The following is a 24,244-nucleotide window of genomic DNA, read 5'->3' on the forward strand; positions in this document are numbered from 1 at the left end:
AGTCCAGGAATGTGAACAAGATGCGGGGAACCCCCCCTCAACGGCAGCTCCTGACCCTGTGGCGTGCCTCGTGACTGTGCTGCCTCCCACATACCGCTGGGAAGGAACTTCTCAGGAAGCAGTCCCAGCTGGTGAGTCTTGAAAGGACTCTGTAAGTAGGCAGTTCCAAACTCACTTAAAAGAGAAACAGTGGACACGCTGCCAATACGTGTTCAGGACAGTCCCTAGACACCCACTTTGAGGCCTGTCCCAGTTTGAAAGGCCACCTACTTACTCTGAATCTACTGCATCGACATAGAAAATATCCTCAGTGCAAAAGGAGTGAGATCATACAGAGGCACAGAGGACGAAAGAGAGCATCACATCCCTGCTCCCTCACTAGCTGCTAAGAGACGTCTAGAGCAGTGGTTCTCAGCTGGGGACATCTGTTAACATCTGGAGACATTTTTGTCACAACTTGGGGGGAAGGACGGAGCGCTAAGGGCATCTCACGGGTAGCGCCCGGGATGCTACAGGACGATGCCCAGGACAACCCCAACAACAACCCGGAATGACCCGGCCCCAGATGTCAGCAGGGCGGAGACTGAGAAACCCTGGCCAGGAGCTGTGGTCTCAATTCTCAGACCCTTCGAGAACCTGGAGAGCTCACGGACTCTATCCCAAAAAGGAGCTCACAGGCAAGCGGCCACGTGCGTAACTGTTCGGGGCTTTGCAGACATGCTGAAACCCACTCACGGGATCCTGAATCCTAGATGTCACGGCTTCATTTTTTTTTTTTTCATTACCCTGTATGGAGCATGCCCGTACAGCAGCTTCTTTTAATACGTATTACGTCAACTCACTGCTCCAAAGCCCTTGATGAGGGAACTGAGGTGCACTGAAGTTGTATAATTTTTCAAAGTCCTGGAGGGGTGGCATAGCCAGAGGTCAGTGCTAAAGGTCAGGTTCTTTCAATCTCACACTGCCTGCCCCCCAGAGTCCACAGGTGTGTAAAGAAGGATACCCGTGCTCCAGCCAGGAACCCAGACTAAGCGAGAAACCTAAGTGGTGGGCGGTAAAACTTTCAGGTGGCTGTCCAAAGCCCGTCAGGAGACATGCACACACAGCTGCCGATGGAATCTCTCCAGCCACCCCCGGAGACCCCCATTCATAATGCATACTGAGCCCTCTGTTCATGTGTTCACTGGAAGCACGGGCACATTCCTGGCAAAAACACTGCACTGGGGAGAAGTCTTAACAAGGCCCTGTGACTTCTAGCTTGGGACCGCACATGCTGGTCTTGCCACAGGATGACCAACCCTTGGGTCCAGAGTGGCCACGTCACCTCTACTTTTGGAAGGGGAAGAGAGTTGACAGACACTGGAAAGTGAAGGACCGTGTCAAGAAGTGCTAAAGGCCCTCATCCTTCCAGAAGGGGCTGAGATGTTTACGAAGCACTGGGAAGGAACTCAGGGAGGCAGGGGTCTGGGCCCGGACAACTGTCCCAGTCAACAGATCAACTATCTGCTCAACTAGCTGTGCAACAGACTGCCCTCAACCCGCCCCACCCCAGGCATGGGCTCGAGAGAGAAACGAGGCTACGAAGGGTTTGCTGCTTGGGATTCAAGAGGCTGCAGACGGACATGGGGTTATTTGCCTTACCCGAGCATGCAGAGCCGAGGGAATTTAGTGAGACTGCAGTGGAAAGACTATGCTGACATATGCATCATTCTTGGATTTTGGCCCCTGTCTTGGGCAGCTCTTATTCACATCAAACAGCCAACCTTTACTGAGCACTTAGTAAGGGCCAGGAGTCCTAGGAGGTCTACATTTATTAACTCGCTTAATCATGATCACCCTGTCCTCGTTTTATAGATGAGGAAACTGAGCACAGGGAGGTCAGGTAACTTGCCAGAGGTTGCAAAGCTGGCAAGTGGCTAATCTGGGTGGGATTCAAGCCCATGCTGGCTCCAGTGTCCAGCCTCTTAACCACATACACCGTCTCTTGGCCAGCAGTGAGGAGGCCTCCTGAGTGTGAGTTCTCAGAAATCAGGTCAACACCACACCTGACTGGCTGCTTCCGTCCTCACACAGGTGTGTTCCATGCTGCAAAAGTGACCGTTAGCGAAAGCCTTCGCAACCCTGTCATCTGAAGTCACGTCAGGCTGTGGAGCTCACAGACCATTTCCATTCCTGACTGGTTCTGAGGCCCCAGAAAGGTTTCCTGAGTCCAACACCTGGGCAAAACAGCTAGCTCCCCCTCACTCCCCCTGCCACTGCCTGGTACCACCATGTTGGAATTCTTACGAATCTCCTGGCTGCCTGAAGTCCTGCCTTGGATACAAGATGGAGGACAAATCAAAAATTAAATATGAACGGCATCTTATTCAGAGCCTCGGCTGCCTCTTTCCTATTCTCCACACCCCGCCCTGGCTTCCTTCATCTGTAGAACACAAAGGAGAAGTACTATTAGCTACCTGTCATCACACCCCTCCTCCCCAACCACATGAGAACAAGGCTGGGGGGCAGGGAAAGAGAGGAACTTCCCTGTCCCAGTTGGCACCACAATGAAGCTCTATGAAACGAGCGTGTGGACAGCAGAGAAAACACAGTCACCACACCTTTCCTTCTGTTTGCTTTCCCTCCACATCCCACTGTTCTGACTACAAGTTTTTGTATCATCAAAGGAAAAGAAAACCAAATCCATTTATGTCAGAAGAGTACCTGGGACTTAAAAGTTAAAGCTAACCTGTTGGACAAGGTCTAGCATAGCCTAGAAGTAGATGCTGTCCTCTAATTACATACTGACTTGTTTTTGGGGAAATACCATCTTGGTATTTCCGGGGGGTCAGGGGGAAATACTGCCCAACTCATCTCTTTAATGCAGGGCTGTCTCTTCTAGTCTGGAAAGTTTTGTTTGTTCTTCACTTGCTTAAAACACCTAAGGTAAGATGATGAGACAAGAGTGCTAACCTTAAACACCAAGCCCAGCTATGTTGGCTGACACCAATGAGCAGACAGCAAGATGAATTAAATAGGTAAGGGAGACACAGATTGGCTATCTGCTGTGATCCCAGCCAACCTCCAGGGGCCTCACCCCAGGCACGTTTACCTGGGCCACCGAAGACCAAAGGAGTCCTATCGGCTTCTGAGCAGGCTAGCGGAAACGGATGATGTAGGAACACGGCCCCAGCACAGTGCTGGTCCGGGTTCTCAACACCGGTAAGGCCACCCTCCAGACCTGAGCTGCTGCAACAGGGGCAAGTGTGGGGAACCTGAGTTTTAATTAGCACCTATTAGGTGCCAGGCATAATACAAAACACATCACATGGACTCCACACCACAATTTTGTGTGGCAGATGTAAGCCTTATTTCACAAATAAGGGGGACAGGGCTCAAAAAGGTAACTTGTCTAATGCCACAGAGATGTGCTGAACCCAGTGTCAGGCAGACTTCTGTGTCAGCACTCCATCGTATCATATTAAACACAGTAACACAAAAAATAATTGTGGAGGGAAGGAAGAAAGGAAATATTGGTTGTATTTTAAACAGCTAAGAAGTCAGAGAACTACAAAATGGAGGACAGGGATCTCTATCATGAGAATGCATGACAGTCCATGGTGATAAGATAGGACTTCTTAGTGGTGGTGATTTAGCATCCTGGTGAGCTGGGTACTATCAATGAAAGTCACCTAGCAAATCTAATGGGATTTCCTCTTATTCTATTAACACAAAAATACTGCTAAGTCACAAGATTAAAAGAGGAAAAAAAAAGATGAATCGGTCGAAATAAAAGTTTAATAATCTCTTCCCGCAATATGCTTGGAAAATGAATCCAAAGACATATTCTTAGATGATCTAATGAAATACAAAGTCAAATACAGAAATCAGACAAAATAGAGATGGTAATTCCAATGAGCTTTAAGAGACAAAGGAGAAAAAAAGAAAAGAAAGGCAGAAAGTAAAATTGCAGAAATGGAAGATTTTATTGAAAGAAAAACAGACATAATTATGGATCAGGAAACAATCACCAAGCTCACAACTGAATAAACAATTAAAAAAAGAATGAGCCATCCCTTTTCTGAAATCTAATAAGGGCCTAAATTATACAATTAAAAAATAATCACGAAGAAAGTCAGCCCACCCTCTTCCTTCCTTTGAAAACTATAGGACCCAGGACCCAGTTAAGTCTTAGGTCTTTAACAAGCACACCCTCATTTTACAGCACACATTCTCAACAGGGGTGATACTGCCCCCAATGGGTCAGAAATGGGTTATTATGGGGTGAAAAGAATCCTAATCTTTTTAGGCAGAGAGCAGAGATATACATATAGTGCATCAACAGTATATCTGTCATATTAAATTGTAGGGGTGGCAATTAAGAGCATATGTCTAAGACCAGGCCTTAAGAATATAGGTCTAAAGTGATAAATACAGCTTACCCAGATTCTGATTGGGCTTTGCGTCAGAAATGTAATACAGAGGTACCCTCTCAAACTCACATGGGTTTCCAAACCAAAGGAGTCAAAAATGAAAAATACCAACACTGGGTGGCTCTTGCCAGGGTGGTGGTAAGTAAAGGGAGGACATTTATAATGCCTGGAGGACAAAGAAAAAAGGTGAAATTTTCCATGAGTTTAATCATCCGGGGTGTCCCTGGAACTGAAAAGTAAATTGCCCCTGGGAAAGGCAAGCTTAAGGAAGCGCGAACTCACCGGCCTCCGCGGCCGCCCCCTGCCTGGCCCCCCAGTGGTGGAGGCGGAGCGCAGGAGGCTGGCTCGGATCACACCGCCAAGGCGGAAGGAAGAAAGCCACACCCTCCTCACTGGAAGACCAGAAGCAAAACGTGTGAGCCCACCAACTGCAAATCGCTTTCGCATGGTTACTGAAAAAAACTACTTCCTGCGCTGCTCTGCACCCCTCCCCGACGCCAACGTTTGGGGGGGGGGGGGGGGTCCAAGCATTCATTCCCGGTGCTTCTCAGACCCCAGGCGTGACCTAATTAACTTTTCAGTACCTTAGCAGGGCCTCTGCCTCCCGCAAAGAGGTTTACTTCTAAGGTTCTAAGTGCAAAGGAGAGTGGACTGGGAAACCAGCGTCAGCACGTTGGTTCCCTGTCTTTGGCCTTGCTGGCCGAGGTCAGCCCGGGCCCGCGTGCGCACTCGCACGCCTGCCCCGGCCGGGCCCAGGCCGGGCGCCGAGTCAGAGGAACTCAAACCAGCAGCGCGGCAGGCTGTCGCGGAAGAAAAAGGAGTAGGTGTTACAGAGGCTGCCCGCTTGCCGGTGGTGGATCAGGGACCACAGGCGGTCGCTGAGGAGGGTGGAGAGGGGCCGAGGCCCCCGGTGATCACCTTCCAGCGGCTTCACGATCTGGAGTTTCTCGGGCAGGTAGGAGCGGCTGCTGAAGGACATGCCCGAGAAGCCGGTGAACTCGGAGAAGCGGGAGTGGGTGCCGAGGGACATGATGCTCTCCGTGGGCGTGAGGGAGCCGCTGAGCAGCTCGCCCTTCTCCGCCAGCTCCCGGAGCTTCCGCTCCTGCTCCTCCTCGAAGAACCTCCGCTCCGAGAGGTAGTTCTCCCGGCGGAGGGACAGCCGCCGCAGAGCGGTTTCCAGGTCGTGGGAGCCCGGGGTGCCCGGCGTCCCGGGCTTCTTGCTCCGCTCGTCATTCCTGCAGAAGGAGGGAGATGGGGCTGAGCGTGGGGCACCCCGCAGCGGGCGCGGTGCAAGGTGCGTGTGGCAAGGAAGGCCTTCCTGCTAGGTGCACGGGGTGGACAGGTCGGAGTGGCTGCAGGACGGATAGGGAAGCGGACGAGGCAAACAGCTGAGATTTAGGCAAAAATGGGGGCATAAATGATTGCCCGGAAGAACTAGTTCCCTCTGGTGGGTGTTTTGGGAGGTAGAGGGAGAGCACTAAGGTGCGTTAAAACAAAACAAAAAAAAATTGTGAAAAGAACTCCCGTTGCTATAAACCTCTCCCTCAGAAGCCCTTAGGGAGAATTCTTCAGGATGCGGGTCCTAGTCACCAGAAGGGCCACTGGTTCCAGAGGCGTTTCTCCGTCCTCTTGAATTAAAAGAGCTGTTCTGATTAAGCAGTTTCCCCCAATTTTATTATCACGTAAAAAGGGTACACAACACAGCTGGCGTGTGTGTGTTTGTGTGTGTGTAGGGGTGGGTCTGCAGGGCTTTAGGACAAAGAAGTGCCCACTGCTAAGGAAGCCCCACCCCAGGGACAAGCACCTTTGAGGGGGTCCAGGACCCCACCTTCCAAAGCAAACTAGATTCTGGCCAGGAGAGAGAGACTGAGTCCTCCTCTACCTTTTAAACATCCAAGCTACCAAAGGGCTCATGAAACAAATGTCCATTCTGCAGCCCAACAGTGAAGATTAACAGAAAAATACTCATTTACCCTCCCCTTCAGCATCTGACAGAGAAGCAGACTTCCTGTTGTACCTCTTTAAGCTTGTGAAAATACCAGAATCGAGAATGACTGTAAACACAGAGTGTTGCTAAACCAGATTAAAACACTGAAAGCTCTAGACTTTTCCCGTGACTCTTTATCAGTCTTCCTCTTCTGGTGACTGAACTTACACTCTAAACACACTACCTCTCCCCAAAACAGCCAGATAAAAACTCTGGGCTGGCTCACCCCAGGTCAGCTGACTCCGCTTCCAGGATGATGCTGTTGGTCTTGTTGTCCAGGACCACGTTGCCAACATCACTGCCATAGAAGCTAGACCGGGGGGTGCTGACGCAGCTGGACAGGAGGGAGTTCACGGCTGAGGACTGGTTGGAGCCAGGGATGTTCATGGGGGACGGGGTCAGAGACCTCTGCTTGACGACCTGGTTGATGTTTCTCACCGTCTCAAAGACTCGCCTCTGGTGACTGGGGGGAATGCACAACATCATCCATGAATAAACAAATGCAGGAATGACCATGGAGTCCAACCTTCCAGAAACTACCATCTAGGAGCCAAAAGGCAGCTGGCCCACGTGAGCCCCCAAACAACCTGCCAGCCCGTGCTTCCGGTGTTTCTTAGGGCATTGGCTGGAACTCAAGAGACTCAATGCCCACTCAATGTCCTAAAGGTGATGCTAGCAAGGGGATACTGCTTTTCTCTCCCTTAGGCTTAACCCACAAATAAAAATACTCAAGTAGGGCTTTTGTCTCCCAGATACTTTTCCTCTTTCATGACGGTCACCAGAACATAAAGTCCAAGAAAGCAGCGTTCACTGCTCAACACATAACAGGGCTCCAGAAATATCTGTGGAATGAGTATCTGGTGACCATGCATATACATTTAAAAAATGCAAGACGAAGTTAGTCTTAAACTTCTATAAGGAGATGGTAAATGCCAGATTAGTATTTTTTTAGCAACTGCTATTTCTAAGAGCAGAACCTCCCTTTGATGCTCATTTGTTTCTTTTTAAGGAGACAAGGTAGGCACGTTGCTACAACGGCCACCTCCTTCTGGGATGCAGAGGCCTTCACACATGCACTGAGGCTCAGGGACTGTGGTCACTCCCGGGATCCCATTTCAGTTCCGGCTGTGAGCTTCGGGTACAGAAATTACACAATGAAATCGGATCCACAGTGTCCTCAGAAACACCTCAGGGCAGGCCTAGAGCAAGAGCTCACGTTAGGAAGAGAGTTGGTAGAGGCCAATATCCCTAAACATATCCAGGAAGGAAGTGGAAGCCTGGGCACTCCTTGAAGAGCCTTCATACTGCATCTCATTTTTCTTTTCCTAACAGACATTAAAATTGTTTAAAGCTTAAACTTTAAACACCTTTCGGTGTTTTTCACCAAAAGGAAAGATAAAAACAAGTCGTGGTGTCAAGGCAGAGTCTGTAATTAACAGAGATAAGAAACATCTCTCTCCTTACTCAACTTTCTAGAAGTTCATAACCTATCTTTGAAACCTAGTAAGAGTTGCTGGGGGCTATTATCGGCTGTGTTCTCTTGTCTCACTTAATCTGGACCCAAATCTGTGGAAGGACCACAGTGATCACTGGGGGGTTGTCTGAGACCCAGACGTTGTTAGTTTTGATGACCACGCGGCACGAGCCAGTCTCTGGGAAGCCTAGAACCGAGGCCGTACGCGATGTCTGGAGACTCAGGCTCTTCCAACTGCAGCTCCTTGCGCATCGTTCCCTCGATCTCTGCTGCCAAGGAGTCCTGAGAAAAGCCAGAAAACACACTGAGTGCACAGCAGTTCAAGTGCTCTGTCTCTAAAAGACGCGCCCGGCTGGCTAGCCACAGGAGTGTCAACCGAGGTCTCAGAAGCTTGCAAACTACCGTGACACAAGGCTGACGGCATTCATCACTGCTGGAAACCCTGACTGAGCAATCCCCACAGCAGGTCCCGAACGGAGCAGTCCCGGTGGGCACTGGGTGTAAAGGCCCTGTGATCCCATGCAGCTAAGGGTCTCAGAGCAAACTCCATGTTCCCTTGGCCAAACCACAGAGCTGCGACTCTGCCACAAGGAGTGGCGAGGAACTTAGGGAGGACGGGACCTGAGTCGTGAGCACTGGCATCTGAGCCTCTGCTCTCATGGCCCTCTACCCCCAGCCCAGAAAAGCTCTCCCCGTCAACGACACATCGCCCACCTCCCTCTAACGGCCAGCTCACACGTCCTTTCCACCAGTAATCCTTCATTCCTCCCCCTAGAAAGACACCAAACACATGAAGTCCCTGCGAGTTCCCTGAACAGTTAGTGCACTTAGATCTCTCTCCAGCTAGGTTGTGAACTTTGTGGGCTGGGGGAAGGCCTGGCACTGATAACTTCTCACTTTCCAGATGGGCCAGGCCCCAACCTGAGACTCAACGACAATACAGGCTGCCTCCCTGACCACCTTCCACTCCTCACCGTATCAGCTGGAGCCTAACAAGCATTCCCACATGCTGCCACAGGTAGATGCCAACAGGAGGACCAGGTGTGTGCAGCAAAGCACCTGCTGAGGCCTCAGAGAAGGACACCACCTAGAACAACCTGAAGGGAAGGGCTGACTCTGTACTAACCAACACATTTCCTGGGATGATAGGAATGTGCTTTCTGCACTGTCCACTGCGGGAGCCACTGGCCACAGGTGGCTATTGAGCACTTGAAACACGGCCAGTGTGGCTGAGAACCTGAATGAACCATACTAATTTCAGTGGATTTAAATTTGCATGGCCACTTGTGGCCAATGGCTTCCCAGCAGACAGAGCAAGGGACTCCAAGGTGTCTACCTCCAAGCCCCAAAGTCAGGGAGGGATGCTCCAGTCTGGAACCTGGGACCAAGTGGGGAGACTTACAGGAGTCAGCAAGAAGCTGGGTCAATAAATGGTTAGTGGGCTTGTTTTCAATTCCTATTCATAAGTGGGCAATTGTATTTAGTAATTACTATCCACAGATTGACAGTCAACATAACCCAGGTTGTAAAAGGCTTCTCTGGGTGAACAGGACTGACTTTTTTAAAGCCAGTTTACTATTCATTCATTCATTCATGCATGCATGCATGCATTCATGTATTTGTTTTAGAGAGAATGCACATGCAGGGGAGGAACAGAGGGAGAGAAAGGGAATGCCAAGTAGGCCCCATGCCCAGCGTGGAGCCCAACACAGAGCTCGATGTCATGACCTTCAGATCATGACCTGAACTGAAATCAGGAGTCTGACACTCAACCAACTGAGCCAGCCAAGCATCCCCAGTTTACTTTTTTTTTTCCCCAATGTTTATTTATTTTTGAGACAGAGCATGAGCGGGGGAGGGGCAGAGAGAGAGAGAGAGACACAGAATCCAAAGCAGGCTCCAGGCTCTGAGCTGTCAACACAGAGCCCGACGTGGAGCTCGAACCCACGAACCATGAGATCATGACCTGAGCCAAAATCAGACGCTTAACCCACTGAGCAACCTAAGTGCCCCTAGTCTACTTTTCTTAATACTACAATTCACCACACAGCTTACATTCAGAGCTCTGCATGAGGAAAATATCTTCACACAAATTAGGAGAGATAAGATACTAAACTACCAATTTCAAGGCCATGCTGGGAGGATGTCGCAAACAGGCTCTATGACTTTTCTTGGTTGTGATCCCATCCGGCAGTCTGGGGAGGCCATGGACCTCTTCTTAGAATAATATTTTTAAGTGAATCTAATAATGAGGACAAAAAGGAAGCCAGATCTATTGAACTAGTTACAAGAATGTTAGTAACGACAATGGTGAAACAAACACACAGGCTCTGGCTTCTGAAGTGGAGCTCAGCATGAACAGGAGTTTTGAGACATTTACAACTGAAATGTGCCATGAAAGTGCCATGATTTCAACTGGTGACAAAATCATGGGGGTGCTAACATCGCTGTGGTTTGTCACCTACCTTCACGTAAGAAAGAAACGACTAAGGATTAATGAAAATAGAAGACATGACCTTCCCGCAAGTTCATGGGCCCCCTGAATCCGGGGTGGGGATCCTAGATTAGGAACCCCTGCCATAGGCAAGAGAGCTGGGGATGTACTCCTCAGGCAGAAACTGCTACTCACCGTGCCACTCAGCAGTTAGAGAGTCTGGGAGCGAGAGAGGCAGCTCTGGTGTTCTGCTCCAGAAACACAAGGCACGGCACCACTCAGCTTGCCTTAAATACCTTTAATACATAGTGCACTTTAAAAATGGCCATCTTCAAAAAACTGAGTTATGCCAACAGCTACAGAAAAAGGCAAACAGAAGCTCTACCTCAGCAAATATGAAAGCTGAGGATCTCTGCAGAAGAAACCCAAATACAGATTTTTAATTGGACTTCGCTACGTAAGGGCTTCGTTTTAAACTACAGGTCCATCCCTGTGAATGGGGAATGCCGTGAGGCAAACCCCAAGTGCATGGGAGATAAGATGCCCCCCAGAGGTCACCACGCCAAGATGGGAAGCCAGGAAGGAGGGAAACTGAGGCAGGGAATGTACATCGCCACGTAGGACAGTCTTTGAGCTCCGTGTCATCAGCTCTAGGTGGAGGAATCTGGGGCACAGCCTGTCCTTAAATCCCATAACTGGGATTCCTGGACACGCTGGATCGCCAATCTACTCCTTGGAAAGCTACGTCATACAGCTTCTTTTTGGTTTCACTAAATTTCAGTCAAGCTGAGAGAGAGAGATCGTTCCAGGCTGATTTTGATATGCATGAGCAAAAAGGAAAGGAGATCGTGATTTAGGCAACATGGGGCAGGCAACAAGTGTCGGGGGTAGCCAGAGTCAGCACCGGCGGGGGAGGTGGGGGGGTATGAAAGGCAAGAGCCCCAAGGAAAGGCCAAATCCGGAAGGGACCGAGTTGCACAAACACTGAAGCTGCCATCTACTCGTATCTCATTTGGGAGTATTTCTCTCAAAAGTCCTCTCCTCAAAGAGACCGTGGTATTCCCTCAAACCACGGAAATAGAACCTGAATATAAAAGTTCTCAGCACTTTGTTCTTCAGTCTGTTTACCCACCCATCCAAACCCAGTGTCTGCTAAGCATGTACACTTCTACAACATGTGAACACAGTGCAGATAACAGGCTACTCGACAGAGGGAAGGAGAAGAGAAGTAAGATACGGTCCCCACCTTCAAGGGGTTTTCCTCTGACAGAAGAAGGTAAGATGAGGAAGCTCACCAAGTATCACAGGGAAATGAGCGGCAGAGGGGAGGCCTGCCCTGGGCTGCCCGACCCCAACAGGGAGGGCCAACCCAGAAAAGCCGCTTTTCCACCGTTTCCTCAAAGCCCAAACATGAAAAGAGATCAAGCCAGAGTTAAGAAATAAGACTGAGGGAAAATCATTTTGTAGGAATGTAAAAGCAGCTCCTATAGTGGGGAGAGAGATTTTTTCAGATCACAGATACTGAAAACCACCAAGAGAACGATTAATAAGCCTAGAAACAGGGGCGCCTGGATGGCTCTGTCGGTTAAGTGCCCGACTTCGGCTCAGGTCACGATCTCGCGGTTCGTGAGTTCGAACCCTGCGTCGGGCTCGGTACTGACAGCTCAGAGCCTGGAGCCTGCTTCAGATTCTGTGTCTCCTTCTCTCCGCCCCTCCCCCACTCACATTCTCCCTCCACCCCTCCCTCCCTCTCTCTCTCAAAAATAAACATTAAAAAAAATTACCAAAAAAATAAGCCTAGGAAGAACCAGCAGGACTGTATGGGCAATTTAAGAATTCTGGAATGCACAGTGAGGCCAAAATAGCTCATATTTTAACAAGGTCAGAAAAATAATAATGTATGAATAACATCTTCCAAATATCTGAGGTTCCTACGAAATTTACCGGTCAAGGAGAAGAGGAGGAAACACGACGGAGTCAGAGGGATGGGAAAGAAACAATCACGTAGTCAAGGAGCCACCAGCTGGGCACACAAGCCCCTGACTCGGATGGAGAGCCAAGCTGTGGGACCAGAAGCCTCCCACAAAGACTATGCTCCAGGCCCCGCCTCCCTACGGGGGGGGGGGGGGGCACCCCTGCGCCCTGCTGGGTGGGAGGTGGGGGCGTGGAGCCAGCGGGCGCTCACCATGGGAAACAGGCCCAGGGAGTGATAGCGCCGGGACGTGGTGTTGGGCATGGTCTTGTTCCGGAGGTTCTTCAGCTCCTCCTGCGCCTCATGAAGCATCTCCATGCACTCCGCATACTTGTCCTCCAGCTCGCGCAGCTGCAGCAAGTCAGAGAAGCGTGCAGGGTCAGGGACCGGCGGCCCTGAGCCCTGAAGCTGGACACCAAAGAGCCCTTGAGGCTCAGTTTGGCTTCCAACTGGGGTGGGTGTGTGTGTGTGTGTGTGTGTGTGTGTGTGTATGTACTCATGGGCTCAGAAACCTCCCAAATTCTGACAACGGGCAAGTGAGATCACAGGCTTCCCATTACGGAATGTGGAAGTCGTGGGAATGAAAGGCACAGCATAGGGAACAGCGTCAATGGCACTGCAACAGTGCTATATGGGGACAGGTGTGGCTACACTGTGGAGAGAACAGAATAATGTACAGAGATGCTTAATCACTGCGTCGTACATCCGAAACGACTCTAACAGGGTGTGCCAACTATACTCAAATTAAAAAATTATTTGTTTCCCAACAGCATCCATCTATCTTGACACGAACGGGAGAGATAGTCACACCCTCGTTTCCAGCCACATCTCTCAACAGGCGCCTTTACGCGGCGAGCAACGTGTCGTTTTGCTGATGGAAACGTTCAGCGGGAGCGGGCTGTGCGGCACCAGCCTCCCCGGCCCTCGTGGCAGTGACAGTGTGAGCACGAATTTACGAGTAAGAACGACTTTCGATTCAGGAGAAAAACGGGTAGTGACCCCCAGCCTGGCAGGGGGAGGCTGAGAAGCGGGACGGGCCTGGAGAAGGGAGGCAAAGCCACTCACCTCGGCCGTGAGCTGCCGCTGGGCATCCTTAGCCGCCCCCAGGTGCTGGACCAGCTCTTCATTTTCCACGGCACACTGCAACACGCCAAGGGGCCAATCAGCTTCTCTTTTAAGACACTGGAAGCGGCTCACTGTTCTCCTCTTATTATCTGAGCTGTTACAATCCTGTCACATTTCTACGAGACTTCTGTGCCAGAGTAAAAATTTCGTCTTCCTTCTATACAATTTTGAAAGCAGCCTTGCCCCCATCCAGCACAGCCACGGCCCCTCTCTGGACGCACATCACCTCGCCTTGCTTCTAGCAAGGGCCTGAGCCGGGAAACTAAACCGTATTTGGGTTTGCTTCTTGCTGCTGCTGCTGCAAGACTGATTTAAAAAAGGGGGGTGTTGTTCTGCCACAGAGCACACTGGGTGTGCTGTGCAAGAACAAATATTAGACTAGAAAATTCAAACATTAAATTCCAAAACTCCCTATCGACAGTACCTTTGTTCACAAACTCTTTTAACGTGCAGATTCTTTTTAGGAGATAAGTGGTGATGACAGGATCCCCTCCCCGGTTCAGGACGAGCTTTGTCCTATTGAATCTGCTAAGCCTTTTTCTCCAAAGGGGCAGCACAAAATCCTAAACTATGAGACTAAAGGGCACGGTCTTCAGGTGCAAATGCCATCTGCACTGGCTCGAGAAACAGAAGCTTACAGCTTTGGCCTTCTTCTGCAAGTCAACTATCTGGGACAGCAGGTGTGTGATCTCCTCTTGCTGGCGGGCAGCATCCTCAGTCTTCTTGGCCAGCTCCTCTGAGATACTGGCAATCTGCACATTGGCATCCCCTTTAATCAAGAAATGACAGCCACCAGAGGGAGTCAGACCCAGAGAGAATGGTCTCTTTGTGGCTTGCACAAGAAAAAGCATCTTTGTTACAAGACAGGGGCGGGGGGGGGGGGGGGGCAGAAGTGGAGAGAACACGGAGGGAGGAACAGTGCCCATTTTCCTGCCCCGGCTCAGTCTGGGCAGCCCCCAGGTGTGGCTCCCGGGCCTGGTGTGGGGGCCCAACCCCCCTGACCACAGCTGCCTCCCCAGAGGAAATCAGGCTTTGGGCGTCAGGCAGGAGATGCCACACCAAACCAAGGTCCATCTGCCCAAATTCTCACCTTCATGCATAAGCAGATCCACATCATTAACAGGAATCCCTGTTGTACCCCATTCTAGAAGGAACTACTACCTGCACAGTCTAATTCCCTTGGGTGCTTTCAACCCATATTCAGAGTCATAACTCATTTTACTAGATGTGAACACAGGGTGTGTTTCATCTACTGAGTGTTCTGCTGAAGCTCAAAATATTGTTTGCCCTTTTGTCTTAACTTGTAAACTTATGATGGAAGGGACAGGGGAAGTACTTGTTTGCAAAGCAGAGAACTCTGGCCTCAACTTTTGCACATCAGTCACGAGAAACCAGTTTTTGCACATTAACACCGGAACTCCGTAACCGGGCTTAATTTAGGCATCATATAACTCCAGTATTCCAGTAGAAAGCCAACATCGAAATCAGACATCCGTCTCCGTGAGAAGAGAAATTAAGACAGTGCGTGGATGACAACCTAGCAACCAATTTCTCATGAATCAGAGTGAGGGGTGCCTCTAGTTTTCAGAAAAATGTTACTGAACCCAAGCTGGCCAGGGAGATTGTACTTTCTCAAGGGTGATGCAAATCTGTCTAGTCACAATGATGCAGAAAATAAAAAGAGGGGGTAGGGGAGGAGCACGAGGGCCAGGACATACTCAGCTCCTTCACACAGTCGTTGACCAGCTGCTGTTCCTTCTCTTCGTAGGTGATGGTCTCCGTCTTTAGCTGGCAGGCCTGTGGACAAGGGTCATGTCAGAGGCCCCACATTCACATCTGGACTGGTGGGGCGGGCAAGGCCGAGGCATAGAGCAAGGATGAACCTGGGTCTGGGATGCTGCCTTTGACCATCTCCCCATCTGTGATCCATTATACCCTCAAATCCAGAAAGTCCATCAGAATGCCCTGCTTAGTTAGTTAAGGAATCGGATGTTCAAAGCTGAAGAGATGAAAACGGTGTACCACCAGAGGGCGCCACACAAAGCAATATGCGTGCTACAGGAGCCATCCTTGTATCAATGTCTGTCTATTCGTTTGCGTCTGTCCCAGACCGCAGACACAGACCCCTTTGTGACCCCAACAGTATCTAGGACCCAGCTCTGTCTACCACGGGCATTCTAAGGATGACCACAAGAATGGCTCACACTTGTTTTATGTGAGGCACCTTCCTGTGAGGTCTGACTTGGAGTTACAGTTATTATATTCAGCTTAGTAAAAACCAGGTACAATAGGAAAGCACCAACATTCAGAGACCTGAGAGACAGGACTCAGGAGAACCTGCTCCAGGGTGAAAATGTGGGAAAAGAGAGATCCGAAGGTTTGATGAAAATATCCCAGGTAGAAAGAAGGTATCTCTGAGCCTCCAGATCCCAGGGAGACACTATACTCCTGAACTGAGATGGAATCTGTGGCTGGGATCGGATTCCCTCTTGCTTTAGGTGGGCATTCTGACAGCTGAACTGCTGTGTGTCCAGGACTGGAGCATTTACCTGGGGCAGCCACTAGAATGGAAAACTCTGGGCAGCAGTCCTGGCTCAGCCACTGGCTGGCAGAGAAAGCTTGGACAACCCTCTTTGGTCTCTCTGGGCTTGTATTACCCACCAGTAAATGAGGACTAGAAGACCTAAGGTCTAAGAGAACATCACCTTCCTCATGATTAGCCCTGTTCAGCCAAGACATGAAGCTCTGTCCAACATGTGAGTAAGTTCAAGGCCCTACTGGAGGGGTTTCAGGGACCCCTGGGCCAGCTAAGGTGGGCTTGCAGCCCTAACTCGACTAGCCATACCTCTGGCCACAGAGCATAAACTCACTGAATTAGGACAAAAAGTACCAAACTTGCATGCCTCAGTGTTTCCAGGTAGGGGCAGTGGGTGAAGGGAAGTAACGGGAGGTTCAGAATCACAGAGCCTCACAAATCCTGGCTTTGTCATTCACTATCTTGCACCATGGTAGCAAATCAAACACTCCGCTGCCTGGGTCCCGGTTTTCTGGCTGTAAACGAGGAGCTTCCAGCCTTGCAGTGAAACTTGAAAAAAAGAACACAGGCAAAGTGTCTGGCACAATGACTAGCCAGTCAGAAATACTCAAAAGCATGAGTTCCCAAGTGGCCTTGGCTCTACCTTTTTAATTGTCTAGGAAATAGGTCTCCAAGTCCTCATGTGCTATTTCCTTAGAGCATATCTGACCTGCGGCAACCTGGAAATGAGGCTTTCACCCTGGGCTTCCACATTTCCATGCCAGAGCTGGAGGACACCATGGAGAGACCCCCTGCCCCCGCTACCGAGGGACCCCTGCCCTAGGCTGAAGGAGGAGGGGCCCACCACTGTCACCCACCCTGAGGATCCCACCCGGATGGGCGTGTGCTCCCCAGAGGCCAATGGCCAGCACACAGACGTGGCTCGCCTGACAAGCGCTGGGTGCAGCTGGGAGCTGAGCGCAGGCGACTCTCCCACAGACTGTTGCCTCTGAGAATGGTGCTGTAGCCACGGCGGCTCCGGCCACCTGAGGCCAAGGGGCCACCACCATCCAGCGGGGACGGGGGCAGGGAGCACGCTTCACCTCGGATCGGAGCACGACGTTCTCCTCCTCAAGGTCCTTCAGCTTCTTCTGAAGAGAATCCAGATGAAAGTAGTTCTGCACGTTGGAGGATGACTCATTCCTCTTCAACCTGGGGGAGAGAGCACGGGCTCGCTCTGGGGAGAGACGTTTGTTCCCTGCAACCTGGCAAACCCAGGGAACCTCGGGGGACTCTTCCATCGAGTGATCATGAAACATGCAGGTGTGACAGTGACCCCCCCAGGAAAACAGCACCCGTCGGCTCACAGACTCGCCACCCTCAGGACCCACATCCCAACCCTCTGTCCATCACTGGCATTTGCCACATGGCCTCAGAAGTCAGCAGGATCAACTGCTCAAAGCCTACACAGTTCTGGATGCCTGGAAGTCTATTTAATATTTGTAACGCACTCCTAATGTGCCTAGAACAGTTTTAAGTACTCTACTTGTACACTCATAACCCTATAAGGACTATCAGTCTCTCCATTTTACAAATGCAGAAACGAGCAGAGTGCTTAAGTAACTTGGCCAAGAGCACACAGCTAGTAAAACCACAGAGCCAAGGTCTGAACTCGGGCCACTGGGCTCGAGAGGTAGTGCTCCTAACATGAGGCTCTGCTGACCCCCAGAGAAGGCCTCACACCTTCTGCCCCAGGGGCCCACCATGGCATCTCTGGTTCCAGAACCCACCTGCCGGGCCCATGGCCAGGCCAGATCAATCAAAACTGCTAAATGTCCCGCTGAAATAGCACAATCAATGTGTTTGAGGCACGAGGAGATGCTCGGTCTGGGGAAGGCTGGGAGTGGCTGACCTTCACGGCCGGTGAGGCGACCCTGCCGAGGCAAGTCCAGAGACCCTGGCAACAGCCAGCTGCCTGTGCCCCGGCCGCAGGGACTTACGGGGTGGAGCACACGGACTCGGGCTCGCTGTCCTCTGCAGCACTGGCGTAGAATTGCAGCAACTCATCCTTCATGGACAGCTCATGCCGGAGCTGGGACACCTGCACAGACACGGGGGGGACAGCTCATGCCGGAGCTGGGACACCTGCACAGACATGGCGGGGGACAGCTCATGCCGGAGCTGGGACACCTGCACAGACACGGCGGGGGCTCACATTCATCCCCAAGCACTGACAATGCCCCCGTCACGTTCCAGCACTTGCTGCTGGGGGGACAACATTTCGTTCCTTACCAAAAGTGAACGCGTGTAATTGATGCTGTGCTCGACAAAGAAAAGAGACTGCATTTGACTCCATTTAAGAAAAATACAGTCCGTTATTTTTTGGACAGAAAGCCCTCTGCCTAAATTTATAATTTTTACTTTGGTTCAGAGATGAGGTGAGAGGGGACTAGAAGGTTCCAGAATGGTATTTGGGGAAGGGGGGCAAGGCAGCATATGGGTTTTGCAAGTAGCCAGATGATCGGCTGGGCAAACGGCCAGAGAAAAAGATCCTGTTACCAAATGAAAAAAAAGAGGCCATTCACTTCTGCTGAAACAGAATGCCACCGCGGACCAGGACCCTGGCGATGCCAGCTCTGGGTGGGCAGCTACAAACAGCTTGTCACCCCTCACAGCCCCACCCTGTGACTGCTACACCCTCACAGGGCTCCCAGCCAAGCTTGGCCAGGCCTTGCTCTGTACTCAAGGATCACAAGATAGCAATTTCAGACACAGAGAGAACAGAGGCAGACATCAGGAAGTGGCCACACTGATTACTGCTAAGGCAGCTGTTGCAAATCACCTGATTTATACTTGACGTCTAAAATAAACAAACCTGTGCCATAAAAGTTTTCACTGCCCGTTTACCACTCAGTACGGAGGAACAGGGAGCTACCGCTGTAAGCAAAAATTAGAACAAAGTTTTCATTCTTTCTGGTTTCTAATCTGATTTGGGGTCCGTGGTTTATTTTGGCTTTCCTACACAACCGAGTGTTTATGACTTCCATGGAGAAGCAGACTTTATGTGCACAAAAGCTTTAGTTTCAATATCTAGACTGACAATTTAATAATATGCCAAAGGGGAACATATCACAGCTTTCAAATTCAAAGCTTTTCCAAGGAAAAAGAGGTATTTCCACTTCCCAAGAGTTGCATGCCATTAGTGTGAGGCGAGGAAGCCCCAACACAAGGGCAGGTGCATGGGGAAGCAGCACGTGAGGGGCAATGGTTGACCATTTACTGGGTCCTGGGCAACACGTTCCTCTGCTCAGAAGACCAGGCTGAGGGGCGCCTGGGTGGCTCAGTCGGTTAAGCATCCGACTTCAGCTCAGGTCATGATCTCGCGGTTTGTGGGTTCGAGCCCCGCCTCGGGCTCTGTGCTGACAGCTCAGAGCCTGGAGCCTGCTTCACGTTCTGTGTCTCCCTCTCTCTGCCACTCCCCTTCTCATGCTCTGTTTCTCTCTCAAAAATAAATAAGATTTAAAAAAAAAAAAAAGAAAAAAGACGAGGCTGACCTGGAATGCTTTAATGCCTGAGGGAAGGGAAAGTCAGGCCATGACCATTGGGGGCAAGGAAAGCAGGGGGCAAGGAAAGCAGGGGTCAACTTTACTTCTCCAAAACACAACCACATTTGACCTTATTGTCTTTCAAAAGATGCAGATCTATTTCATCATATGAAAACAATTATTAAACCCAGACAACAATAGCTGGGAACAGCTTTAATGAGGAAAAGGTCTGAATGCATCTAAGAGACACAAGTAAGGGCATCCCTTCCCACTTAGAAAGTTTCTGATAGAAAATAAGGGAGAAGAGAGGTGCCTGGGTGGTTCAGTCGGTTAAATGGCTGACTCCTGATTTCAGCTCAGGTCATGATCTCACAATTCTTGGGTTCGAGCCCCATGTTGGGCTCCGCGCTAACGTTTCTGAGCCTGCTTGGGAATCTCTCTCTCAAAAATAAATACATGTTTAAAAAACAAAAAAACAAAAACAGGGGTGGCTGGGTGACTCAGTAGGTTAAGCGTCCAACTTCAGCTCAGGTCATGACCTGACAATTTGTGAGTTTGAGCCCTGTGTCAGGCTCTATGCTGACAGCTCAGAGCCTAGAGCCTGCTTCAGATTCTGTGTCACCCTCTCTGTCTGTGCCTCCCCTGCTCACACTTTGTCTCTCTCTCAAAAATAAACATTAAAAAAAGTAAAAAAAAAAAAAAAAAAAAAAAGGGAGAAGACACCAGGAGAAGAAGAGTATCAAATGAAAGTCCTCACGGCTAAAATTCCAAATTAAAAGAACAGGATAATGGAAAAGAAACTACAGGGGCGCCTGGGTGACTCAGTTGGTTGAGTGTCCGACTTTGGCTCAGGTCATGATTTCATGGTTTGTGAGCTCGAGCCCCGCTTCAGGCTCTGCACTTAACAGCTTGGACCAGGGAGCCTGCTTTGGATTCTGTGTCTCCCTTTCTCGCCGCCCCTCCCTCGCTTGTGCTCTCTCTCTCTCTCAAAAATAAACAAACAAACATTAAAAAAATAAAATTTAAAAAAAGGTACAAAGTAGGGCCCGACTCTAACTCCTAAGCCTTGCGACACCATCTGACTCTGCAGAACTTGCCTCCTCCTGCCCACACCATGACCTTCCAGGAAACCAGTGGTACTCCTCTGAAACTCGAGTCCCTTAAGATAAACCTACTCTACCCCCTACCCCTGACCACTGATACTCTTTCGCCAAGATTTGTATCATGGAAATGACAGGGTTTCTATCATGACAACAACAGGCTATTTTTTGGGTCTGTTTTACAAACATGAAATTATATCGTAAGGAAGACTGTGCAATCACTGGCCTCCTCTGCAGCACAGGCTGGCCTCCTCCTGACTGGGCTCCCCGCCAGCCTGCCCATGCCCACCCCCCTCAGGACCCCCTGCTCACTGCCGTCTTAGCCCGTGTGCACTCCACGTGCTGAGGGTCTTTCCCAGCCTATGGAGGATGCGGACTCTTGGGAGACGGGGACCATGAGGGCTGTTCCTACCCAGCTGGTGCCGTCCACACTGTCCAAAGGAGGGTCATGAACAGAAGGCGCAGCGGGAAGGTGGCTTTCTGCCTCCAGGTGGCCACTTCGGAGCAGGCAGGTCTAGGGGGCCTGAGCCCGAGCCCGCCCGAGCCCACCCAGCCTGGCCTTCGCCACAGCTCCTCACCTCCTCCCTGATGTGTTCCACTTGCTCTTCCAGAAGCTCGTTCCTCTCCGTTAGTGTCTTGTTCTTCTTCAACAACGACTGGCCGATCCGAGCAGCCAGTTCTAAATCCCGCTCTTTCTATGAAAGGCAAGAGTGAGAACAGACGTTCAAAACACCTGCGCTTCCTGAAGAAGCCAAGGGTGCTGCATGTCAACTGAGGAAAATAGGGCATTTAGAAATGACAAAGGAATGAATCACTCGCCATCCGCATACCAGCATTCGATACCTGTTCAGAGAAGGGGGGCGCTCTGCCCACATAACGCGCAAGAGCTACGCAGACCTCGGGCAATAGGAGAGACCCTTAAAATCCCAGGAAAACAAGTCTCTGTTCCTAACAGAGAAACATGCTTCCGAAAACATTTCTCTGCAGCAGCTTTGGTATTTGTGAAATCCTTAAAAAGCCGGTCCCTAAGTTTCCTCAGGGAGGTGCCATCAGTAAAGAGGCAGACACCGGAGGTGTTAAGAAAGTTGTAACAAATAACTTCAGGTAACTTACTTAACGGGTAAGTTCAACTCCCATTCTCGACAGGACTACTTTCCTTATAAAACTGAACCAAAAGCCTATTATCTCCTGATTGGTGCCCCATCTGAACAGGTGGCAAAGGCAAATGCGTACATGGCCTCAGGCCAACAGCTTCCACTTAACAAAGATCAGGGAGACTCCAGATTAGCTTTTTATAAACTGTCAGTAGGTGGAGAATCATTTTTGTAATGGCAACTGCTATTTTGTTTTAAATGAAATTCAACGGCACAAACTTGAAACACCAAAGTGAATTCCACGTGATAAGGGTATTAATTCATGTTTACGCTTTTGCTTGTCACGTATTTATGTAGGTGAGTATCAAGTCACAACCTAAGGTGCATTTCTTACCAGGTGGGTACTGGTCGAGTTTAACTGCTCCGGGCAAACCCTTCTCCATGACTGTAAGAGGTCGGGTTCTGCCGGAACATCCTCGGGACCCAATTCCCTCATCTGTTCTCTCATCTTAGATGGCGAGGGGAGATGGGGTTACCTTTGGAAAAGTCTTCTAGCATTATGATTCAGAGGTGAACGATATTTAAAAAAAAAAAAAAGGAAAACAAAGGCAGCTTTTACTTCTAACATCTGCACCAAATTATTCTGTGCATCAGCAGCACACCTGCCCTGCTTCTCATGGGAGTTTCACTGAAATATGAGGCAAGCGCTGGAGGTCAAAGTACGGTCTGGGAGAACTCCGGATCTGACACTCTCTCTTGCACAGATGGTGGTCCCTCTCCCCTTGGTCTTCGCAGTCCTAAAACCTGCAACTGCCCCAGAAGCCAGCTGGGTGTCACATCAAGGGCCACAGATACGTCCAACTTATTCCCACAATTCGTGCCTCCTCCTGTGCCTGCCAAGGAACAAAAGGGACCAGCCCAATGAGCTGCACAATGAGCTGCCCAATGAGCTGAGACACTCCTCTCTGTGGACTTACCCACGCTGGTTACAGCGTCTTCCAAGGAGGGTCCCTAGCTCCACAGGTGTGCTCATCTGGTCCCTGGGGGAAAGGACCTCAAGGGACTGCGGGAGGGAACCTAGCTCTCCAGGCCGACTCAGGCAGTTTCAGCCGGCTAAAACTCGGTTAAAACTGGAGTACCAGTGTCCATTTGGAAGCATGGTCTCCGCGAACGTAACGCAAGTCTACTAAATCCGTCCACCGGAACAAGCTCTCACGCTGAATACCCAGCTAGCACTTCACGCCCATTGGCCGCTGTGCTGTCACCACGCGTCCATCCCGGCGTGGACCGTGCTGAGTTCCAACAAGCACAAGCATTCTGTACGCCTGGGGCCACGTCCTGTGGGCAGACCCCACGGCACACAAATCGAGCAAAAATGGTCATCATGGAGGTCCGCTGGGCAAGGCCAGCTGGAGCACCCGAAGGACGGCGAGGGCTTCCCACGGCACACAGAGGCCAGAGCTCAAGGGCAACAAGCAGGGGAAGAAAAACCAATGAGCTGTGCGCCCAATGAAGCCCCTCGCCCTCCGCCATTACACGGCAAACCTCAGACCCGGGGGCCTCCCTGCCCTGCAGCTGGGCGGCCCTCCCCTCATCTACACCAAAGATCTCATCTTTAGAGTAACATAAAAACTCTCTGCTGGGAAAAAAAAAAAAAAAAGACAAAAAGTAGTGGTAAAAATATTTATGGATGAAATGAAAAAATTAAACAAGTTACATGGTGCCTAAAGGTTATCTAAGGGAGGGTGCCTGGCTGGCTCAGTCGCTAGAGCAAGGGACTCGATCTCCGGGTTGTAGGGTCAAGCCCCACGTTGGGTGTAGAGACTACTTAAAAGTTATCTAAAGGTAGTTCATCTAAAAGTTACAATAGGTAAAAACTTACTGTAGTAGAGCTGTGTTTTCCTTCCTAAGGGGACAGACGGGTTGGGTTTCTTCCGGAGAACCAAAGGAATGAAAGCACTCCTATTTATTACAACCCGCCGACATACGGTAAGTGTTTACTTCTAAAAACAGGAAAACATCTAGGCTATGACCACTGGGCTAAACGACAGTGAGAACGACAGGTTGCAAATAAATCATTTAGGCCCTTGGAAATCAACAGTGAAGAGAGCCGGTTCCTTCCTTCCTCGGGAAATGCAGCCACCTGGAGCTCATTCCAATTGCCTGTGCTTTGCCGAAAAGGATTGTGACGTGGCTCAGCCCCTTTTGCCCGTGGCACTCGTGCTGTCTGACACAGCCCTCGGGATGGAGAGCAACAAGCCTCCCACACTGAGCAGCTGACTCATCTCATTCACCGATCTCAGGATAAAACGCATGACTAAGGGACCCTCAGAACAGCCCTCTCCAAAAGGTAACTCCAGCGGCAGGATGCCAACGCAAGCTGCGGAATCCTCTTTCCCGTGGAGGCGAAGCAAGAGCTCCCCTCCGCCCCCCTGCCGACGGGCTGTGCTCTGGCATCCCGTGCACACCCCGCCGCCTCCCTCCCCGGCACCCTGCCTGCGGATGGCAGGCCTGCAAACCAAAGCAGACGATCAGAGGAAAGGGAACCAAAGCCAAGCCGAGCACGGTACAATTGTCACGTGACCG

The 24,244-nt window shown here is 50.5% G+C and overlaps 1 protein-coding gene across 12 annotated transcripts in view; it reads right to left on the bottom strand.

The window, feature by feature from the left end:
• The window catches only part of TRAK1 (trafficking kinesin protein 1), a 116,868-nt gene that overhangs the window by 14,735 nt on the left and 77,889 nt on the right, over positions 1–24,244 (bottom strand). For 11 of the 12 annotated variants that reach the window (XM_053221603.1, XM_053221597.1, XM_027040782.2 and 8 more), the window contains 10 exons: positions 21,143–21,259; positions 17,920–18,020; positions 17,023–17,131; positions 15,123–15,201; positions 14,043–14,173; positions 13,345–13,419; positions 12,493–12,630; positions 8,079–8,155; positions 6,626–6,862; positions 5,331–5,647 (listed from right to left, as the gene is read on the bottom strand). In XM_053221603.1, coding sequence (XP_053077578.1) covers positions 5,331–5,647; positions 6,626–6,862; positions 8,079–8,155; positions 12,493–12,630; positions 13,345–13,419; positions 14,043–14,173; positions 15,123–15,201; positions 17,023–17,131; positions 17,920–18,020; positions 21,143–21,259 — 1,381 coding nt within the window. Of the gene's footprint in view, positions 1–3,941; positions 5,648–6,625; positions 6,863–8,078; positions 8,156–12,492; positions 12,631–13,344; positions 13,420–14,042; positions 14,174–15,122; positions 15,202–17,022; positions 17,132–17,919; positions 18,021–21,142; positions 21,260–24,244 lie in introns of those variants that run through there. The other variant, XM_027040792.2, reaches the window with a different exon arrangement.

This window comes from Acinonyx jubatus, chromosome C2 (genome assembly GCF_027475565.1).
Source record: "Acinonyx jubatus isolate Ajub_Pintada_27869175 chromosome C2, VMU_Ajub_asm_v1.0, whole genome shotgun sequence".
Taxonomy (NCBI): Eukaryota; Metazoa; Chordata; class Mammalia; order Carnivora; family Felidae; genus Acinonyx; species Acinonyx jubatus.